The sequence below is a fragment of the Solanum verrucosum genome, unplaced genomic scaffold (genome assembly GCF_900185275.1).
Source record: "Solanum verrucosum unplaced genomic scaffold, falcon-dt-bn FXZP01000261.1, whole genome shotgun sequence".
Lineage (NCBI taxonomy): Eukaryota > Viridiplantae > Streptophyta > Magnoliopsida > Solanales > Solanaceae > Solanum > Solanum verrucosum.
In genome coordinates this window covers 15,511,609-15,535,055 of record NW_026019969.1, presented here as the reverse complement: position 1 = coordinate 15,535,055, position 23,447 = coordinate 15,511,609, and the positions used below count along the sequence as shown (strand labels likewise).

At 33.9% G+C, this 23,447-nt stretch overlaps 1 protein-coding gene across 1 annotated transcript; it reads right to left on the bottom strand.

The window, feature by feature from the left end:
- Nucleotides 1–11,422: 11,422 nt before the first annotated feature.
- On the bottom strand, nt 11,423–23,055 carry LOC125816739 (E3 ubiquitin-protein ligase UPL3). Its single transcript, XM_049496361.1, has 18 exons — nt 21,880–23,055; nt 21,683–21,793; nt 21,409–21,525; nt 21,126–21,296; nt 20,891–21,052; nt 18,070–18,318; nt 17,849–17,970; nt 16,292–17,708; nt 15,544–15,639; nt 13,637–15,190; nt 13,292–13,516; nt 13,099–13,203; nt 12,847–12,927; nt 12,686–12,754; nt 12,430–12,558; nt 12,227–12,349; nt 11,924–12,088; nt 11,423–11,676 (listed from the first exon to the last, which is right to left on the bottom strand). The coding sequence occupies exons 1-17, from the start codon at nt 22,774–22,776 to the stop codon at nt 12,023–12,025; spliced, it is 5,694 nt and encodes a 1,897-aa protein (XP_049352318.1). The 5' UTR covers nt 22,777–23,055; the 3' UTR covers nt 11,423–11,676; nt 11,924–12,022.
- Nucleotides 23,056–23,447: the final 392 nt, after the last annotated feature.

Genomic DNA, 23,447 nt, shown 5'->3' with positions numbered 1-23,447 from the left:
TTGATTCAAATCATAGTCAATTGAAATTAAGAACTTAGCCAAATTGAAAAAATTAATTGGCAAACTCGGCCAAAAGCTAAATAAGACAAACCTTTGAAATTAATTTATGAGTTTCTTAATCTTAACGAAATAAAATAATCAATTTGTTTATAAACTAATTAATTTAAAATATAAACTATTATATGACTAAAATAATTAACCAATTATTTAATTAAAACAAAATCTTTTTGAGACGATTTTCGAATAATCATAAAATATACTAATTATAGACATAATTATGTAAAACATATATATCATCTAAAAAATATAAAAAGTGACAAAACTATATAAAAATAACTTGCAAACTATATTATTATTTTTTGGAAATTTTATAAAACTAATTATTTTAAATCGTTTGAAATTGGACAAGATCGAAATGATTAATTTTATTATGTGGAGGGTCAAAATTGGGTGTCAACACATCATATTCTTGATCATAGTTTCCCTATAGTTGTAGTTAGAGTCCGTCTAGTTTTAGCTAGTTAATACGATGTCACTTGTTAAAACATTACTACTCCATCTGTTTCAATTTATATGACTTATTTTTTTTTTTAGTCAGTGTAAAAATGAATGACAAATTTCTATATTAAGTAACAATTTAAATATAAAATGTCTATTTTACCATTAATGAAATGATTTACAGCTACACAAATTTCTATCATTTATTTTGGACTACAAGTTTTAAAATTCTACCTTTCTTCCTTAAACTCAGTGCCGAGTCAAACTATCTCACATAAAATGAGGCGGATGGAGTACCTTATAATGAGGAAATGATAATGGCATTTCTCCGATCCATCAACAGTAATTGAGATTGGATTTCTGTACTCAATATCACGTAAGTTTCTCTTATTACTATCTATCTTAGTTTTAGAATTTCCTGAAAAGAAAAAAGAATTTGTTGCTCAACTTTTGTGTGCCCACACAATATTGATGTTGAGGTTGACGACAAGCCCAACTAGTTATATATGTAAACACAGTTGATTGCTTTAAGTTATTATTTCAATCAATATAGATGGAATGTCCAACTTGGAAAAGGTTCAATTTATTTCCATATCTCATTAATTAGTTGGTGATGTGTTTTGACCTCCTCTCCCCCCTTTCATGAGGAAATTAAGTGTTGGTGTATTGACATGAACATGGTGCAAGCTAATATAATCATGGTCGATTTATTTGGATAAGTGTAGATTTATAGTTTATTTGTTAGTATAGACAACTTAAGGAAGGTGAAGATAGTATCATAACTGTATATAACAATGTAATGAATCTCCATTTCTTGTTTCCGGGGAATTATATTTGTCTATAAGTTTGTAAATAATTTTAAATAAATATATATGAAGTTTGTTTAGATTTTAGGCTTCTAATTAAAAAAATTCTTTAGGCATTCGATTACGTTGAGCCGCCTGATGATACCAATACCTTCAAAATTTCCTTCAAAGTTGTACTGCAAATCAAAATACAACCAAAATCAATCTCAACAAGCTCTTTACAAAAACAAAAAAATAATGTGTAATTTTTTTTAAAAAAAACTTTCAAGTTGACATATGTAAGAATATTTTTTTTAACGTTAGTGAAGATCAAGCGTAAGTGATGCCACGTGGCTTTTCGTCACCGTTCGCTGATGTAATCAACAAGGAAATCAGGAGGGCTAACGTTAATATTTGAGACATTTTTTGTTTTTGTGTTTTAATTATTGCAAACTCAAGAAATGAGAACTATATTACTCTTCTTGAATTATAATCATCCTATGTATGTAACTGGAGTTTTACTATTTTAGCTAAGAAGACTCGATCAATGAATACAAATGAGGGCTTGTAGAATTTCTCGTATCTTTTGTGTTTTGTTACTTGCTTATGGTTTCTTTAATTTCTCAAACAATCTTCCAACCCAGGACATCACCCTCTCTCATTTAAAAAAAAAATAAAAAAATAGAAAAATATTTCAAATTTTTAAAAAAATATTTTTTATGCCAACCCCATTACTACTCCCGCTACCCCCACACCCACCCAGACCATCCTCCGTCAAATTTAAAAAAAATAATCATTTTTACCCCACCCACCCAGGCCACCCCCTCAATTTTATTTTTTTCATTTTTATGCTACCCCAACCCTTATGCAAATTATTTTTGAAAAATATTTCAAAATTTTGTTTGGTCATGAAAATTTCGATATTTACGCCACCACCTATCCCTACCCCAGCCATCCCCAGCCACCACCACCGTCAATTTTTTTTAAAAAATAATTCAAATTTTTAAATTTTCATTTTTTACGCACTTGGTCAGAAATTATTTTTCTAAAGAGTATTTTTTAATCTCAACCAAAAAATAAAAGATATTATCTGGAATTATTTTTCATTCACCAACCAAACATTAAAAAATATTTTCTACTCACCAACAAAATATGAAAAAACAAGTTAAAATCTACTTGTTTTACAAGAAAACATTTTTCTTCGTACCAAACACACCCGAGATCTCTTACTAATTCTAAATTTATTCATTCATAGGATGAGGTTTATTTGCTTGGTCTCATGTCTCATGTTCTCTGATTGTAAAACTGTACGATATTTTTTTTTATTCTTACTTTGATTGCATATGTTAGATTTGAGATTCAATTTGCTCTTAGATATTCCTGATCATTATATTATCATATACTAAATTGATGTTTAGAGAAGAATATGCTACCAAAATGATTTGGTGTTCTGCAAATGCAACAGAGAAAACAAAGAGATGTGTGGACTATTGGAGCAACAAATGTCTCCACTCAGATTTGTCAACAACTTCAATACTCATATTTTAATAACTACCTCGTGTTGATGTTGCCACCCTACTTGTTACCTTTTTATTTCAGTATTACATAAATCTTATAGGGTTACGATTTAATTATATTTTTTCCTAATTTCTTTTTTAAATTACAAAAATCTCTTAAAATTTATGGATTATATCCGAACTTTCGGATACATCGGCATACATCCGTATACACAGGGGAGAAATGTATCAGAGAAGGATAGGACATCCGAAAAATATAGGGGAGGGATGTATCAGAGAGGGGAGGGATGTATCCGGGGATAGGGAAGTATCATCGAGAGGGGAGTGATGTATTCGAGAAGATATTTTTGAATTTTTTTAAAAATGATAGAAATTTTTTAAAATAAGATACGTATTCCTTTAGATAATTAGTTTTTTACGTAACTACCTAACATAAATATATAATTGAAAAATTAATTCTCACTTTAAACTTGTATTTTCATTAAAAAGTACAAGTTACAAATTTAATTCCTTACTTTCTCTTTTAATAAAATGTATATTATGATAAATCTAAACAAAATAGATTACTCAAAGATAAATCGAACCAAATTGGTAGATAAACAAATTTAATGAGATGATTTATAGCATATAAATATATGTGATGTTTTAAATCAGTTGTTTCTCGTGTTTTCTTTTTTAAATTTTATAACAAATAATGTGTCATAATCCATTTTGAATTTATTTTTAAAACAAAATCTTTCTATATACAAAAGGAGAAGAAAAAATGACACATGTCAACACCACAAATTTTCAAAATTTTAAATAATTTTAAATAATTAATAATCAATAATTTAATAAATAAATATAGACATGTGTCAATAATTAGAATTAGAATGATACATGTCTACACCACAATTTTTTAAATTTAGTTTAAAACTTAACTAACTAAATCAATAATTAATTAAATAAATATAGACACATGTCAATAATTACAATTAGACACATTTATTAGACCCAATTAACTCTACTGTAGTTACACAAAATTTTAAATAAACAATAATAAATTATTATTAAATAATGTTAATTAATCAATAATTAATTAAATAAACATTGCCCATCCGCCATTTTAAATTAAAAAAACAATACCAAAACCGTCCATGAATTAACAAAACACTGTTAAATGAAGAAAAATAATAAATAAATTTAAAAACATTATCCATAAGCCATTTTAAATAAATAAATAGCAAAAATTATCCACTAATTAACAAGAAATGGTTAAATGAAGAATAGTATTGATTTATTTTATCTTTTATTGTTTAAATAGTATATTTAAATAGTATTGCTTTATATTTTTATAAAAATTAGAAAAGACAAAATAAAATTAAAAAAAACATTGTCCATCCGCCAAATTAAATAAAAAAACAATACCAAAATCGTCCATGAATTACACTGTTAAATTAAGAAAAATAATAAATAAATTTAAAAACATTATCCATAAGCCATTTTAAATAAATAAATAAATAGCAAAATTATCCACTAATTAACAAGAAACGGTTAAATGAAGATGAACTTCAATATTTAAAAAAAAAAGAATTTAAATGTATTTATTTTCAAATAATATAAACAACACACGTAATATTAATTTTAAATAGTTATTTTTGAATCTGAGTTTAAAGTAGTTACCTAAAACTGCTCCATCCATTATCTATATTCTCTCTCTATATATTTATATATACATAACTAAATTCAATTAAACAATTAATGGATCTGTTCTTCTCCAAATGTGGAAAGTTATTTGTTGAATTATTTTCATTCTTCTTATCTTCATCTTCTTTTGGGGTGAATTGGTGGCTAGACGTAGAAAAATTGGATATATTTGCAAAGAAAAAAGTGGAAGTCAAGAAGAAAAAGAACAATATTTATCAAAGTGAAATCCTTTGTATGTATGCATCTTAGAACTCATTATTGGTTGACACTCTACTGATAGACAATGAGTTCGTGTTGAGAACACGGCAGGGAAGGTGTCCTTTTTTCTTTTGGAATTTACATCAATGGAGGTGTAGTTTTGTTCTACAATTAGGAGATGAAAAAAAATTGTGTACATTATTATTTATTTGCGTATAAATATTTTACCACTTTGAAATTACAGTAATCTAATTTTGAAATTTACCTAAAAATAAAATCAGTTTCAAAGAGATTTGTTTATGCATAATTATTTATTTTAATTATTATGAATTTTACAACTCTCTTAAAATTTTTACTATAATGAATATATTAATGAAAAAGAAAAGTTTCATAACTTTCCACTACCATCCACTATTGCACAATCCTATAAACAATGAAAAAACTGTGTTAATAACATTTTATTTTATCCATAGTCATCTTAAACCAAATATATATTTTTCATTTTTTACAAAGTGGTATTTGTTGTGTTTATGAAGAGTATGAGTTGAAATATATTTTGTTATTATTATTTAAATTTTTTAAAATTAATTCTCTCAAATAATCAATTAAAATCTATATTATATATATATATATATATATATATATATATAATAGAAGAGGTGATAGCGCCTACGTGTCAGCATCACAAAAAACAGTCTTTTTAAATAATTAAAATTATTTTATATTTTGCAGACTTTCTACAGTCATTTAAATTTTTGGCCTTTTTTTAAAAATTCAAATTGTGACAGTTTTTAAGTCATAGATGATTATCTATTTAATTTAATTTTAAATACATTTCAAATATCTTCTATATCATTATTTACAGATTACTAAAAAAAGTCAGCAATGAAAAAAAACATATCGTGTTTGTGTTATAAAAAAAATCAAAAAATAAGAATTCAATCTATATTTCAAAAAAAATAATTCTATATTTCAAAAAATATTTTCAATTATAATTTTATATACTTATTTATGAGTATCTTAATTAAAATGATAAATAACTGTCTTATCCACCTTCTTAAAGGGAAAAATCATTAATTATTATCAAATTTAAAATTTTTACATCATTTTACTGTTAAATAATTCTTTTAGATTTAATTTAGTTATTTCTACTTTTATTAAATTCTACTTTTAAAATTGAAAACTATAAAAAAAATTAAAAATAGAGTCACATTAATTTACAAAAGAAAAAATGTGTTTTCTTTTTTGTTTATGCCTTAATGAATAAGATAATAATTTTAATTTTCTTAAATCATGTTTTTTTTTATCTTGCTTTTTTAATTTTTTGTATTTTTATAGCTAGTTAATATTTATTATTATACTTTTTAAAGAAAAAGACAAAAGCTAAATAAATTTTTTTTAAAAAAATAAACAAAGAGACACCAAAATAACTGCTTGCTCACGTGCACACTCTAACCCATTCCCCATATCCCATCAATCCCGCACATATTAACTCAAGCATTCGTCTTTAATAAATTTGTTCAACTACAACCCAAGCATCGGTCAATCATCTTCAATTTGATGATATTTCGTTTTTATTTTTTACAATATTAATTTGATATAATTATATTATTTTTTATTTTGTTTAGTATTGTAAAATTTAAATCATTTGATCCACGACGTTTGATTAGAAAGCTAGAAAGGAAGGAATCATTTCATTTATCTTAAATTACAATAATAACATGTATTATGTGCAGTTAGATTCTAAGTATACTGATGAAGTCATAACATTAATGAAATTCAAAAATTCGAAAGAAAATAAATATGCACGTTATTTCATTATTTGTAATGTTTTAATGGTTGGATTTATTTTTTATTATTGAATAATCAAAGATGCCATTCATTTTCTTAATTTTTTCTTCCTGTTTGATATACTTCAAAAACAACTACAGGGAGCAAGTTTTTGGGAGCATATATATATTTAGCTATATAGCCACTTGTGCCATTTGATCATGTAAGTATTTTCTTTGGTTATTTTAAAGTTTTACCTCCGTTATAGTTCTTCTTTGTTTTCTAATGACATCTAAGTGACAGAGTCGAAATAAATAGTTCTCAAGATTTGTATGTGTCCATGAATAAGTTAAAGTTAGAAAATTAATTAATTTCTTAGAAGGTAATGCATTCACTTCATTACCTCGAAGGCTAATGAATTATTTTTCTATATCCTTTTACTTACTGTTTCTCTACTATGGATTATAAGAAAATACATATGTTGATGAGCATATTAATTAAATATGTATTTATAGTTGAAATAAGAATTTCTAATTTAAATCCATAAAATTTTAATCTTGAATTTATCGGTAATAAAAAAGTTACTAATATAACATAAATTTATTGGGTGATTGACTGATGACTATATGAAATTGTGATGGACTATTGTAATGTTGCAACTAAGGACAATTATCTCCGAGCGATATTATTTTAGCAATAGGATGCGCGTAATCAGAGGACCAAGACCTTATGCAATTGTTGTATGTAAGGTTTAGTCAAATCATAATCCACCTTTATTATTGACCAATTTGTAGAGACACTTCTCTCATATTATGTATTTTTTATTTATTTGAAGAACGCTTAAAGTCGATCTAATCAGAAAGCTGAGAACTGAAGTATTTCATATTTGTGAAGATATTCAAAATATATTTAAAGGTTCATCTAAAGTTTGAAGATTAATGTATGCAAATCATACTTTACAAAGTTTGAATGGAGCTCAGAGATCTCAAGCATTTTTTCAAACTCTTACAACAAAATTTAGAATTTGAAAAGTAATAAATAAAATGTAATTATTTATATATTTTTACGTTTTGGAATGTTTTAAAAAAAATGAAAAATGTAATTTAACTTATCGAAGGCCTACGAGTCTAGTTTGCAACACACAAAACCCCGTATCAAACCGACATCATAGTAAAAAGTTATGAGGGTTTTACTAGGGACTGCCGCGGCAGAATCCGGGTCGGGTAAAAAATATGGAATGTCGGCTTATTTAACGTTTTAAGCCATGAAAACATTCCATTTCAGTTCCAAACCAGAGATAAAGCTTAAAAGAGGGTTCCTATGGAGTTCTAGCATTATGAAGGTTAGTTTTTGACGATTTCTACCATTAAACATTTCCCCCGTGCCTAGAAACGTAATCCCTACACGTGGCAATCATTTTTCCCTTCTATTAGCTGCGTTTGGAGCTGGTTTTTGAAGATATAAATTTGTAGTTATTGGTGTTTCTTCAAGGTTTAAACTTGATTAACAAAGGTAATCATCTCAGGACTCCTTTATGATTGTTTTTATGAATTTCTACGGACGTTTCGACAAGTTGGGGCAATATGGCAAATATGCCGATTTAAGATTAATTATGAACTGTTTATATGTGCATACCAGCTGTGTATATATAGTGTTTGCGAAGTTTAAGACATAAGGAACAACTTTCGTGAAGGAACTACGGTCTTTCGAGCATTCATTGGAAAGGTATGTTAAGGTTTTTCCCTTCGTCGACATGTTTCCTTAGAGGTAGTTTACATTGGTGATCTTGTAGATGTAATTGTGAGTGGTTGGCTGATTGAGTGGTTATAAACCCTTATTTTAGGGACTCATAATCTGTTAAGAATGACCCTAAGTTAGGAACAACTTGGAGATTATTCATATATATTGTTTATAGATAAATTGCTCGCCTTTAGCCTATTCAATTGTTTGTTGTCTCCCTTGGGGCTATTGTGGTTGTTGTTGAGCTATGAACTCCCTATGGGGGCTATGATGTTGTCTAATATGACTATGTTATTTCCAAAGAGGGATATGTGTTGCCCACGGGGCTATATTGATGCCAAAGAGTGTTATGTGTTGCCTATAAGGTTATTTTGACGCCAAAGAGGGTGCCAAAGAGTGTTATGTGTTGCCTATAAGGTTATTTTGACGCCAAAGAGGGCTATGTGTTGCCTACAGGGCTATGTTGATGCAAAATGGGGCTATGTGCATCCCATAGAGTTATGATGTTGCCAAAAAGGGCTATGTGACTTCTTACAAAGACAAGGGGCTACCGATAAGGTTATGTAGATTGATTTGGCACCTTTTGGGCTTATTGGAGCCTAAGTAGGTGGTATGTTTTTTGTACCTACCGGGCTTATGGGGGCTTGGTTAGGTTGATGTTTGATCATTATTGTATTTTATTAGATTCAGTAGTGAGTTGGCATGCTTATCTAAATTTGATTTCCTTACCTAATTGCTTTTGGTATATTATGATACTTGTTCATTTATTCTACAACCTTTCATACTCTGTACATTATTTTGTACTGACGCCCCATTGCTTAGGGTGCTACATTTATGCATACAGGTCCTGACAGACGACCGAGTAGACCTCCTCAGTAGCAGGATTGACTTCTATCCGGTTGGCTAGCCTCTTTCCTCCGGAGCTGCCAGAGTTGGGAGATTTGCTACCTTTTGTTGTATATATCTTTATGGGTAGGCTGGGGCCCTGTCCCGCCAATCTTTACTACTCTTTGAGGCTTGTAGACTAGTGTGTGAGATGTACAACTAGGTTATGGCCATACTGGCCTAGTTTTGTTGGTTTGCTGCAGCTTGTGAGTTGTTTGATGTATTGTCTTGATATATACCTGCTTCCAGTTTTTGTATAGATATCATGGTGGCCTCGACGGCCCAGTCAGGACTTCTGTGCTAGTTGGCTATTTTTTTATATGAACTCTTGGGAGTAGCTGTTTCTTTTATATATATGTTGACATGGGACTTACCGACCGAGGGCTTAGTTTTAAGTCGGGATATACTAGTTTGTTTTCTTGATTGCGTGTGTCTGTCATGCGCTAGTAGCAAATGGTTCAGCAGGGTCGGCTCGGACCTGAGTTTTGGCATGAGCCAGTTGCGCCCCTTGAGTTTGGGACGTGACAATATTATAGATGTAAAGTCACTTTTTATGAAAATAAGAAGCAATTACTATATATACACTCGAAATTATTAAATGTTTTGATTTTCTTTTGCTTACAAGTCATTTGGTAGTTTTAGAACAAAACTAAAAGAAAAGAAAAAAATTAATAAACAACAAATTTAACTATTTGATTAGAAAAAAAATCAAATACTATGATACAAATAATTAACGAAAAACATAGGAAAAAGAAAATATTATTTAATTGCTAATCTCCATATTACTTTTAGTGTTTGTGTAGTCAAATACAAAAATGGAGATTGGATCGTTGAATTATAAAATCAACACCAGAGGTACGTATTTATAATTATTTATTTTAGAATTTAATAAGTTTGTTCACTGTATTCATGTCTTTTTTTCTAAAAAATATAATAATTCAATCTTAGAACCAGATAAATTAGTAATGATCACAAATTTAGTAATATAGAAATGAGCATATATAGTCTTTGTTATGGATTAGGCTTGGGATACTATTGATTCTCCTCTAGTATTAACAGTTTTTGTATAGTCTTTTGCTTGAAGTTTATGCTTATTTACTGATTATGTTTTGATTATCAATGACTCTGATGTTAGTGCTGTTTTCCTTCCTATATGGTGCGTGATGTGATGCTTCTTCTTCAACCCACATTCTTTTGATGGGTTGAAATGAGAATGAATACAAGACAAGTTTGATCTGTCGAGTAATATATTTTTCACGAATAATGTATAAAGAATTGCCCCGAGTAGGAGAGTACAAAACAGAACCAAAAATCAAATCAAATTAAATCACAAATTATGTTTGAAGAAAAACTTCAATTTGGTTTGGTATTGAGAAAAAAGAAATCGACTATACCTGGATCACGTTGATTAACACAAAAAAATCAACCGACACTATATATCTAATTTTTTAAAAATTTATTTTGACATATTTTCTAAATATTTCTTATACTTTGATATATTTTCTAAATATTTTTTTACACTTCTTCATAATTTTTATCTTTTAACAATTAACATATTACTTCAAGTTTTTTAGACTTAGAATTTTGAATCGTAGAATAAATTTTATAGTGCATAAATATTAGTAACTCTAATAAAGCTCAAATCAAAATCAAATCAATACCAATGCTAACAAAACAATAATAATTCAACACTCAATATGACAATAATATTGATATTTATTCTTTAGTTTTACATTGGTTCAGACATTTTATTTTTCCTTAATGTTTAATCATGTTGTTAATACTTATTAACAATTTTAATATGATTTAATACTTCTGAATTATGATATCATTTGATAATTTGTAAAAGTTATTTTATGCAATTTCATTATTATCTTTTGCTGAATATTTCACTCATCTCAATATTTGGAGTACCAATCAATTATATATTTGTACAAATGAAAAAAATGAAACAAAATATTTCAAAAACCCATAAAATTCTAAGGTAGAGAAGCCCGAGTATATTAATTTGATTTGATTTATAAATTTAATAATCCAACCCAACTAGTTTAGACCCCTAAACTAAGCATTTCAAAAAAAAATTCATTTTTTTATTATTTCTTTATTAAGATTTAAGTCTTTAACATATGATGTCGCATATATCAAGACATTTACAAAGATATAAAGGATAACAGTAAAAGATAGTGATCATATCCTCCCCTAAATCATCACTCACTTTTTTCAACTCCCAAGTAGAATTTTATTCTGGGACAACATACCTGTAACTTGTGATTTATACAAAGACAACACTTCAAATAGTTAGGCCCCCAAAATCATGCAGCTTTGTGGCGCTCAGCTAAGTTGGCCAATTTATTGCATCATTTTAATTAAGTAATAACTGTACTGACAAAGAAACAGCATTCCTCATATCTGCGAGAAGCTAAAAAGATGGCAATATCGGTGCCCTTACATGTATGTGCTGCACGACCTTAAAAAAGTCAAAATTTGAAAGAAAATATCTTCCTACATATTTACAACCATTTGTAGCAAAAGAACCCCCCCAAAAGAAAAAAAAAACCCATCTTCATCATTCGATCGAAGCAAGGTGCCAATGTCAGCTGTGAAACAAAGTAGCCAAAACACAAAGCTGGAGTTAAATAATCTGAAAATACCAAAATGCATTAAGGAAGTTAAATTAGTGGGACTAATTTGCATGGCTCAAAAACAAACAAACAAATTGTTCATTTTACTATCTTCACACCAACTCAGCTGTAATGAAACGAGCAATCAAAATAGAGGAAAAGCAGTTGAAAAGGAATATAACTAGATAAAGATACACAACACCAGATTCTGATGAATACAAACCTAGGTGTTGTTAGTTGAGGATGGCCCAGATCCGGCTTTATTGAGGACCAGACACCAATAATTTCCAAGTTGTATACACAAGTCCTTTTGTCATGTAACTTACGACAAATCAAATGATCCTTGACCTTCATTGATAGCATAGAGCAACTTTTTGTACATTATTTCCTGCAGAGAGATGTGTAAGGATTAACAATATCCGGAGACAGTCGAGAGTAGGAAAAATTCTAAAACTGTAATAGGAAAGCAGATGACAGGAAAAGTTACGCCACAGCCAACAGCCGACAAATTGGGGAGAAATCATACCTTTGTAGAATAGGGAGGCAGTTTCAGGTAGTTAGCACATGTCATCACACTAGGTAAGTCGTCGTCTGCAGATTCTGATGGCATATTACCATTTGGTGCTGTATTGCTAGCACTAGATGAATGCTGCTCAAAAGATATGACAGTCAGCCTCTGCAGAGAGAATTAACAGACGGGACTAATATTTCAGCCAACTACAGCCATACCTTTCTCACTATTGTCAACTTAGGATTGAGCACGGCCAGACCACCTGGAGGAAGCCGGGGAGCACCAGTCACGAACTGACAGAATGCTCGTTGCTGCTCAGGAGTGAACTCTCCCATGATCTCTAATAACTGATCAGAATCAAATTAAACAGTTGACATCAGTTTGAAGCCAATATAAGAGAGAGATGAAGGCTACCTTGACAACATTACTGTCTCAGGCACTACACTTCCACTGACAGCTGAAGAACAAACTTACATAAACGATGGCGGGACTCTTGGCTGTATATCCATGATCAAACTTGATATGATCTACAAGCGTCTCAGCCTGGATAAGCAAAAGAAATGAAATTCAATAAGAGCTGGACACATACAAGATTACACTGTGCTATACTGGGTTCATGAGAAACAAAACATTACCTTCCATAACTCTTTACGACCACAAAGCAGGTAGTCCAACTCAGTAGGAGAGAATATTTGCAGAGCTGAAATCTCAAAAACCTGAAAGTTGTGGAGCCTAAAAGTTATTTCACTATCATAAGATAAGTGATGATATCAAAAAAGTATCAGGTAACTGATGAATTGATTAAGTGAAAGTTGCACCAAATTATCATTTAAATATCATCCCTAGATGCATCTCTAATTAGCTAAAATCCTATGGTGGCAACAAACCTGATTGAAGCCAGATCTAAATGCTTCCATCTGCCGCCCAATTCCCGTCCTCACAGTGGCATCAACTACCAAAGTAACATATTCTTCCAAGTTACAAAGATCAACCTGCAAGTTCCAATTGAAGTATACAAATCAAACAAAATGATGAAGAGGACAAAAAGATGAAATGGCATCCAAGAAAAGCAGAGCATACATTATTATTGCCTGCTTTCAGAACATATTCAGGATAGCCTGGGAGCGTGAAGTCTAAACAAAGATCCTCAACTGGGATCCCACGAAAATGCAAATCATTAATGTTCTCTTGTCCCTGGCCTCCAATTGATTCTAGATTTTGTTTACGGCTAACAAGAGCTTGCAACTCTTGCAAAGTCTTTCCTAACTCAGCATCAAAAGAAAGAATATCATACAGATCAAGCTCCTACAATGTTAAAGCACAGAAACGTTAGGAAAGAAAAACAAAAAACAGAAAGATAAATGCAATAATTTAATCATAGATGGTAATCACGTGCAAAATAAAAAAACAGAGAGAAGCCCTTACTTGGCCAAGAACAAGCTTGTAAAATGCAGTTGACAGAGGGAGATCCAAAAGCCGTCCATCTTGAAGTGCTTTCGCCATCACACGCCCTAGCAATCTGAAATATTCAATCACTTTCGGGAATTGGTTGCCATCTGCAGTTTCAACAGTTGATGACCAGGGACGTGGGAATAATCCAAGAGGTGCTTGGACAAGCTCTTTATCACCCCCGCTCAATTTTTCATCCACACCCACTTCCATTGAATGTACACTTGCTGAGGAACTTGTTCTCCACATTCTCAGTCCAACTTTTTGCAGATCGCGACTTAACAGGGTATAGAATTCCAGAGTTGGGCCCAAACCAGTGCCAACTTCACCAAAATATTCGACCTCGAGAACAGCTTTTTGGCTAGAGTACATCTCCATTACTTTTGCAGCAGAATCCAGAATACGATTCCTAGAGACACGAACTTTCTGGCGCTGTAGTCTCCCAACCCTGACCTCTCTCTCATTGGTGGATCCATTACCATCTGCACCTTGCTGCTGTTGAAGCCGATATAAAGCCCTAGATAATCCAAAGGCCGTTGAATAGAAGTACTGGCGCCGAGTCTCAAATGGAAAAAGAAACGGACAGGACCTTGTCAACTGGGAACACCATGATGGAAGAGACCCACTACAAAGGGCTAGAGCATCCTGTATCTGTCGGGCCAACTTTGGAGTGAGCTTGCTGTTTACAAATTCATCCGAGTGACTTTTGACACCAGTAGTATTGAGCTCATCTAAACTCAATATTTTGCCTTCAGAAAAATCATCAATAACTGACTGCACACGTAATCGTGGGGCCAGCTGGTTTAATCCCTCTACTACACGTAAAAGGGCCAAAATGTTGTAAGTAGAATTGCTTTTCTCCATATCACAAGGAAGTTCTCCCTGTAATATACTATCTAACAATGATGCTCGATGCAATGAGGGATCAGCACTGGCACTGGCACTGGCACTTGCTGAAGAACTAGCTTTATTAGACTTGGTGGAAGTTGAGCTCCCATCCCCTTTTGTAGACCTCTCTGCTTGGCTGTCAGCTCTTTGGTATGTGATAGTGTAAATATCACCCCAAAGTCTGCTTCCGTCGCTAGACAGAAAGTCAGTGCCACCATACCTCTCTTCGTCATCCTCGTCGAGGACAAGTTGCCGCTGGATGGCCTGGTAGATAGTCAAGTGCCTATTAAGCTGCTTTCCGCCTGCAGAAAATACAAGTCTGGGTGGATCGCTAGTGCTAAATAGAGGGCGTCCATGACGATCTCTAGCTCCTCTCAAACCTCTACCGTTCGCAGATGCAAGTCCAGCCATGGCAGCTGCAGCAAATGACATTGCACCCCTTGAACCATAAGAACTCCCACTCCTGAACTCAACAGAATCAGATCCCTGAGCAGAAGCAGCTCTGCTGCTTGAACCACCAGCAGCATTTGTCTGGTTATCATTTGGCGTCTGTGTGGCAGGACTATCTTCCGAAGAATCGCCCAATTTGACATCATGAACTTTGTCCGGCATGCAAACAGGAAGAGAATCATCGCCCAACACCTAAAGCCTCGGCAACAATTTCAGAAAAACATCTTTAATACAACAGCATATAAAATTAAAAGAGCTGCTCAAGTTGATCTGGGGAGATGAGCTGAAAATATGCATATTGAGAATGCAAATATGCTCTCAAACATGTTGCTCGAACTCCAGCAAAATATTGACGCACCCGTGTCAAAGCCTCCAAAAATGTATTACTTCTGGGGGATCTTACACACACGCATGGACATTTTAAGAGCCCGAGCAACACGACTATCCATTACCTAAGTTAATTAAAAATGCCAGAATCTGAAATTTAAAAAACAAGGATTTTGATTCAAGGTTTAAAAAAAGCAAGGAGAAGTTCAATAGCTTACATCATCATGGTCATCTTCATCATCATCAGATATATCTTCATCCTCAATAACCAAAGCGTCGTCAATTTCAACAGGTGACATATCCAACTCATCATCCTAAACATCACAACAAGCAGTGGGATGAAAAAGTTCATGTTCTCATACAAACCAGCAACTACTCAGGAGATAAAAAATGGAAGCAAAAAGATATAGAAAAACATCAAAGTTTTAAATAAGCATTTGTCTGTTTTATTTCAACAAATGAAACCTAATGGTCAAGAGCCAGCCTTATCAAAAAAATGTTCAAAAGAGAGACATAACTAATTCAAATTTAACTCGAGATTCAAAAAGCTAAATCATGTGACCACTACGTTACACTCTTGGGTTAGAGAAACATGTGACTAGGTCAGAAAATACCATTTCCCCTACATATATTGGGCAAGACCAGACTATTCTGTGCTTTTTGTTATTATTCAGTGCAAACATACAATTTTTTTGTTCCACGTGTATCCTATTTCTCTTTTATGCTATTTCTGAATGATATTCCTTGTATCAAGATTATCTCTTTCATTTTGAAGGATATAATAGAAAATTACTCTTCTACTGTAATATTGATGAAGATGAAGATGCGCCAAATACAAATTTTAATCATATTTTTCCTCGTTCTTTTGTATTTTTTTCTTAACATCTTCTCATTTATTTATTATTCCATAACTTACTATTTAAACAGCGATCTTCAACAAAGAACGAAATGTATGAAGAAATATACCTCAGAACTAGATTCCCCATTCACAGATTTAACTTCTGCTTCTTTATCCAATGCTGCTCGTCTTCGAGCAGCATTTCGTGTCTGGGGTCCCCTGCCATCTTCTTGAGCAGGCTTCAGAACAGCCTTTCCTTTGCCCTTGGATGAACTTCCATTTTTTTCCTGTGGTGGGTCTTTTTTTGCACCATCATTTATATTAACTGCTGACCTAGATCGTGTACGACGAGATCCAGAAGCCGGAGTAGAGGTCGCTGGGCATGAAGCACCAACCCCTGCAGCGGTGGTCCCAGACTCAGAGTTGCCTACTGATGCCAAGGCCTTTTGACCAGACTCAACTCTCTGAACTCGAGGCCACAGAAAGTCTTCAATAGCCGCTAGACTTGCTAAAGGATCGATCAACACAACATTTGAAGAGTAGTCACGGAGGGTCTTGTCTCCTTGAGCTCTGCAAAGGCGTAGCTTGAATGGTTGTGATAAAGCACTTAAACCTGAAGAAAGTCGTGCATTTCCAGTAGATGATCTTGAAGAATGACTCAGCACGACAGGGAACCTCTCCAAGGAAGACAAAGCATTTTGAAGTTTTTGAACCAAAACAGTCATAGGAACCATATTCCCACCTACACTGGATGGAAGGGCAACTGCAATAAAAGACTTGTATCTTCTGAGTGCTTGTTGTCGAAGCCTAGACAAGTTAGTATCTGAGATTCTTTCCTTCGAAAAATATCCACATGTAAAATAGTTCAGCAAAGCTGCAACAACTCCACTTCCAATGAACTCAAAAGTTGATACACCATCCCCTTTGCTGAGCTCCCCCAGCATGGAAGCTACCAGTTCGGCCAAGGTGTCTTCCTTACTGGCAGAAATATCCCCAAGCCGAGGAACAGAAGCTTTTGATTTTCCTTTAGGTTTAGATATTTGTTCATCAACACCAGCGTTCAACTTCATACAGAGATTCTTCAATCGTAAAAGATCATCTGTAACACCAACCTCAGTAGCCCCAGAATCTGAAGGGAAGTATTTATCTTTGAAAGATTTGGCACCTGCACTGACTGCAATCCGAAGGTTAGAACTGGTCTTTGGGATTTCCAGTGAATTTGGTGGTGATCCACTCCCTGGAACTGTACTTTTAGGAGCCTCAATGGAACTTGCATCTGCATTTACATTACTGCCACGACGTCGGTTACGTCTAGAACGAGATGACCCGGGTATACAATCATTGTCCTTCTCAGCAGAAGACGGCTGGGAAGTAGAAGAACCATGGGAGGGAGACAATATCAGAGCATCTACGGCATGAACAACACCTTCTCGCACAAACATCTTGGCAAAGATTCCAGGAAGCTTTTCCATTAGAATTTCTGCTACTTGAAGAGCAGGCACCAGCACTTGAGGATCCTTCCAGGCCAATACTCCAGCCAAGAAACTACATAGGAATCATAAATGAAGCACTACTTTCACTACCAAAGAAATATGATGCATATAAAGATTGTTACTTGGATAACCATTCCATCCCAAATCAACGCCCAAAGAAAAATTGCAAGCTTGTATTGTTTATATTCATACCTTGATATGTTAGTGACGTTATTTAGAGATTGAATCATATTTGCACTGCTGAAATACATAAGTTTTCCAATAGCTGAGAGGCACTTGTGGCGAACTGGACTATTCACACTGGATCCGTATACCTGACAAGTAAAACAACAGGGTTTCGCCTGGTAAATCTCCACCATGGCAGTAGTAAGTGATGGCAGCAATTTACAATGGATTATAATTATAATACTAACCTGGATCAGCACAGGAAGAAGGTCCATTCCAAATTGTTGCAGAAGTTCAGGTTGATCATTCAACAATTTTTCTCGAGCTGAAACCTCCTGGGAAGATGGATTCATATCCTCCTGTTTGGTAGAACCACTAGCAGATGATTTCTTTATAGCAGAACCTTTAATGAGCAGATTAGTGCCGGCTGGAAGAGAGATGGTTCCTTGAGGCAGCGGAGGAAGGAGCTCATTTGCCAGGTTCACGATCTCAAAAATCTAACAGTGCGTAAATTCATTTGATGTCAATATAAGAGATACAAGCAGCTTTCAGAAGAAACAGTTTGTACACAGCACAGAGAGGGCATCATTTCATGGCATTTGCTCAAGCACTAGCTTCCATGAAACCAGATGATTTTGCAACAAGAGTAAATTTAATAAGTGGTAGATTGCCATCTAAATTCACAAGTGAATCGAGTCAACTAGCAGAAAAAACACATTAAAAAATTATACTGCCCCAGAAAGGTTAATCCTACCTTTCCCAGGCCCCACTTGCATGACTACTAGGTATGTTGTTGTAAGGTTCTTCATAACATACTCCAGGCATGGAAGCTCTTGAATTATTTTTAGATAGTTCTGTCTGCCCATGGCGAGCTTAATCACAGTCATATTTACACTATTAATGTTCAATTGACATCAGTGACAAACAATTTGAGTCTTCACATACTAACAAAAAAATTAACCAGAAAACCATGGAGTGTTCCAAAACTTATATTAGAAGGTTGTTTTACCAATTACTCATAATACTTGATTGACATTCTAGAATACTACATTTGAATATTCAATATCCACCGAGTTTTGAAGCTAAAAACAATGGATTTCTCGATAATGGCAGTGATCTCCAGTTCTCCTCTAGGACACCAAGTAGGGATTCGGACAGTTATAGTTTGAAGTTGCAAAAAAGTATTTCAAGTTGAAGTTGAAAACAAGTATTTGGACCACCATCACATTGTAATGATACTACCTTGTTTTCAGAAGGTGATGAGTCAAATGATTAGTTTAGACATAATAGTTAAACATGATGAATGTGATATTTTTGGACGTGTTATAGGTGACTTTTGATTTAATTTTATTTAATTCGGATGGTTAATGTACTAACTTTAGACAAATTTGGTATATGTATATTCAAAGGTGCATAACCCGGACAATCCATGTTCAAGAGGGAAGGAAAGTACCAAGAAGGTCAATAATTGAGGTCGGATCTGCGGAGGGTTTTGCGCAGCCTCCCAAAAAGGCAGTCAAGATACTACCTAACACAGGACAGATATGTGATGCATTCACAACACAAAGCGGAATGAAGTACATAAAATTAAGCATATGGACAATAGAATTTGTTCTGTAATGATATTTACCCTATAATAAAAAGGGTATGATTGTCTCATAAGCCAAGGTATCTTTAGTTTTTGAGCCATAAACACTTTATTTGCACTTCGCACTTAAAAGCCCCACGGACCTTAGAGCTTTTTTGCGCTTTTCGCCTTTGATAACACTGCTCCTGATTACAACTCTTCTTTCTTATGATTTATGATAAGAATCCCTTCATGAAGTCATTTTTCTTTATTATCAGAATTTGATGATTGATGTACTAGTTTAAACTTTAGTTTCTTGAATTAATACCTACCGTACATGTTTTTTTTTTTATAACCGAGAAATCTGCATGTGACCCACCCTTTGGACCAATCACAACCTTCTAAACTCGGTGGATAATGGGTCCACCCCTCTACCCTTTTCGACTTAAATACTGGGCTTCGCTTTGCATGGTATGGGGCTTGAACCTGTGACCTAAACCACAAATCCTCCACCTTTTGCCACTCGAGCTAGGCCTTGGGGGGCATACCTACTGTACATGTTTCAGTGGTGGTTCTCCAATAACCTGTCTATTCGAGAGAAGAATTGACCAGTGTGCGCTATTGGAGTAGGAGGAGAGAAGCACATTGTTATCGAAATCAGTCGTTTATAAACATACATATTTATTGAACGCCTAATATGATTCAAGTATTTTAATGATATCGTTATTTGAAAGACTCTAGAAATGTTAGTTTTTTTTATAAAGAATCAAGAATAATTAGTGATACGAATAAACGACTATATTTATGAGAAGTAATGCATAGTTATGTCTGAGAATAGGCAATTAGGCATATCAAGGAGAAAAATCTAAACAAACGGTCATAAGTCAAGCTGTCAAGTTCTCCACTTTCTTACTTTGGTAATTCTCTTTAATCTTAGTTCAAGATTTCAGATCACTATAAGTATTTGCTTTGGGGACATTAAAACAATATATTGGATTTTAATTGATTTCAACTACCAAGAATAATAAATTACAACATACCCAGTGTAATCCAACAAGTGGGGTCTGAGGAGGGCAGGATATACCCTTACCTCTACCTTTGCAATGTAGAGAGGATGTCTCCGATATGCCGGGGAAAAACCTAACTCAAAAAACAACTTTCTCCGGAAAATAACTTAATTGATAAATATTTCACTCCATGTGGGGACCATGGAGTACTATATTTGATCATAACAGGTTTTGTCTACCAGGCACTTTTCTCATTTTGTTCCTTCTTTGACATCCAAATGACTTATGAACATGTAGTGTTTGAACTTCAACAAAGCATGAATGTAAAATTGAATATGGCACATATCTGACTAGCAAACTGACGTATGCTAAGAAGTCAACGATCTTTCAACGCTATAGAAAATCTATACTATAATATGCACTACTAGTTTCAATTGTTTACAATAAACAATAATAATTGTAACATGAATTTAAACTAAAACCAGTGATGCACACCTGTTCCGGAGGTTTGCTCAAGGCAGGTGAAATAGACACAGTGGCCACAAGATCAGAACCTGATAGAATATCCTTGAGTATTCCACTTATTCCAAGCAGCAGTAAGGTTTTAGCTCCAAGCGGAGAGCCACTAGCACATGTCGAAAGTAGCCTGATTAAACCCTGCAACACTTGTCAAGTCAGAATACAGCCATCAAGGTCGTAAATAACCAACATATGAAGGATTTAAACGTACTGTGTAGGTTGACGTGCTGAGTGAAGCCTGTCCACCTCCAGAGTTGCTGGTTGAGATGAGGGATGCAGCTTGGGTAACAAGTCCGTGATTGCAAAGTTCATCAAGCTTTTCAGGGTATGACGCAAATGCTTCAGCAATACGGGTCAAGCAGATAGAAGCATGCTCTAATACCTGCAGACACAAGCAACAAAAGATGACACTAAAGAAACAAAAGTGATGTTTAACCAAACTAGGAGGGGCTCGGAAAGAGGATATATGGGAAGATAACATGATGATGATTTACCTTTGCATCATGATATTGGAGGAGATTCGTTAAGAGAGGAACAGCTTCCAGGACAAAATCAGACGCATCTGAAGGAAGCTTCTTGCACATATTAGCAGCAGTCGCCAATGCTACTCTCTATGGAAGGATAACAGTTAGAAATAATTATATAGGTACCATAAGGAGCTGGAAGGTTGCTTGTTTCACTAAAACTGAATTCCATAAAATTATGATAGAGTTAATCAAAGATTCTACAAAACCACGATAGAGTTAATCATGAAAGGAATTCTTCTACCTGAACACCAGTAGAAAAGAAATCGAGATAAGAAAGCACAGCCATCAGAGCACCAGCCCTCAAACAAGCAGTTGGGTGTTCCTGAGATATCTTCTTTAGAGCTTGCAAAGACTGTCAAACGCAAACATTAGCATCACAGTTGGGAAAAAAAAACAATCCTTAACGTGTACATGTTCGACGCAAGTTAATTCACTCACCTGTTCAGCCAAGTCCATGTATTCAATTGTAAGCAGGCGAGCTACAAAGCATGAAACAGCTCCATAATGGACAACAGCAGCACAGGAAGAAGGTAGAACGTCAACCAAATGGGTAAGAGCACGGGCCGCAAGAAGCATAATGTCAGGATTGTTCTCGTGATTGAGCAGTCCTACAAGTACCGGTACAAATGAGTCCACAGAAAATGTGGACAGGGAGTCTTCTGTTCCAATGGATAGCATCTCACACAGCTGAGTCAAAGCTTCAACCTGTTTTCCTTCCTCCCCATCCGCCCTTAAACCAGCTAATATCTTCTTGAGCCGGCCACTTTGGTGGGATGATGATGCCGACCCCATTCCAGAGCTAGGGAGCAAATCATCCAATCCAGCACCCAATTTCCTAAGCAGTCCCTGAAGTGCACTACTTGCTGAATTTAAATTTTGGTGCAAAATCCCAACACCGCCCTCGCTATCATTATCATCGTCCTCACCAGCACCACCAGAATCTATGTTCAATCCAAGAATCCGCTCGGCTTCCCTATCCCTTTCTCTATCCCTAACTCTAACCTCATGTTCTTTCTCCTTACCTTTATCCAAATTATCCTTATCGGAACCATGACTAGGGTTCTTACCACGGCGGTTTCGGCTAGCTGACCCAGAAGATTCATTGGTGGAGTCCATGGGTGTAGAAGATGCTAGTGAGTCCTGAGAACGAGTTGTGATGCGAGAACGAGTTGAGATCGATGCAGTTGGGGCAACGGGAGTGGAATTGACGGTGGAAGTAGAAGTAGAAACGGCGGTGACACGGGCTCTCTTAGCGGCGCGGGTGGTTGGCCCAGAGGAAGAAGAAGAAGGCGCTGATGAGGTGGCCTCCGCCCGCTTCCGGCTACGAGTTTCCATACAAAACCCAAAACCCCTTCAGAACCGTGAATCAGCTCGCCGATGTATCGGCGATCAGACACTTTCCGATTCGTAAATCATAATCATATATCAGAAACCCTAATTCACAAAAATTAAAGAATTAACCAAAAGAGTGGATCTTTGTTGATTCAGCTAAATCCCCCAATCACAATCGATTAAAAGTCCCAAATCAGTATACGATACCAATCAATTTCCAATGAAGTGCTTTGAGTAATCAACACGATTGCAGAGCGATATAGGGACTTTGAGAGAGGAGGAATAATAATACTGAGGAAAGGCTAAATAGAAAACCCTAATTTTTTCTATAAATAATTTTTGGTCTGTTGAATTATTTATTTTTTCCGTCCCTGAAAAGATCGAATAAGATGCTTTTTAAAAATAAAAAAAAAGGCTTCGGTTCCTTTATAGTTCCAAAGCTTTTTCTTTTACTTTTTCCTTGCCACTTTTTTGTTTTTTATGTGTAGACTTGTAGTCCTTACGATATTATCAAATTGATTTATTGATTTTTATTTTAAATAAGTTAAATTAAAGTAATAATTAAATAAATAAAATATTTGTTATTAATTTTTTATTTTTAATATAACTGATAAGAAAATAGTTATATAATTATACACACATAATGTTCATAAATAAAAATAATAACGAAAATA

Excerpts from the sequence above, each read along its gene's own strand:
- LOC125816739 (XM_049496361.1), bottom strand. The coding sequence starts at position 22,776 with ATGGAAACTCGTAGCCGGAAGCGGGCGGAGGCCACCTCATCAGCGCCT. Across the intron at positions 15,640-16,291 it reads ATGGGGAATCTAGTTCTGAG|GATGATGAGTTGGATATGTC; the intron begins GTATATTTCTTC and ends TGTGATGTTTAG. Across the intron at positions 12,350-12,429 it reads AGTTGACAATAGTGAGAAAG|CATTCATCTAGTGCTAGCAA; the intron begins GTATGGCTGTAG and ends TCTTTTGAGCAG.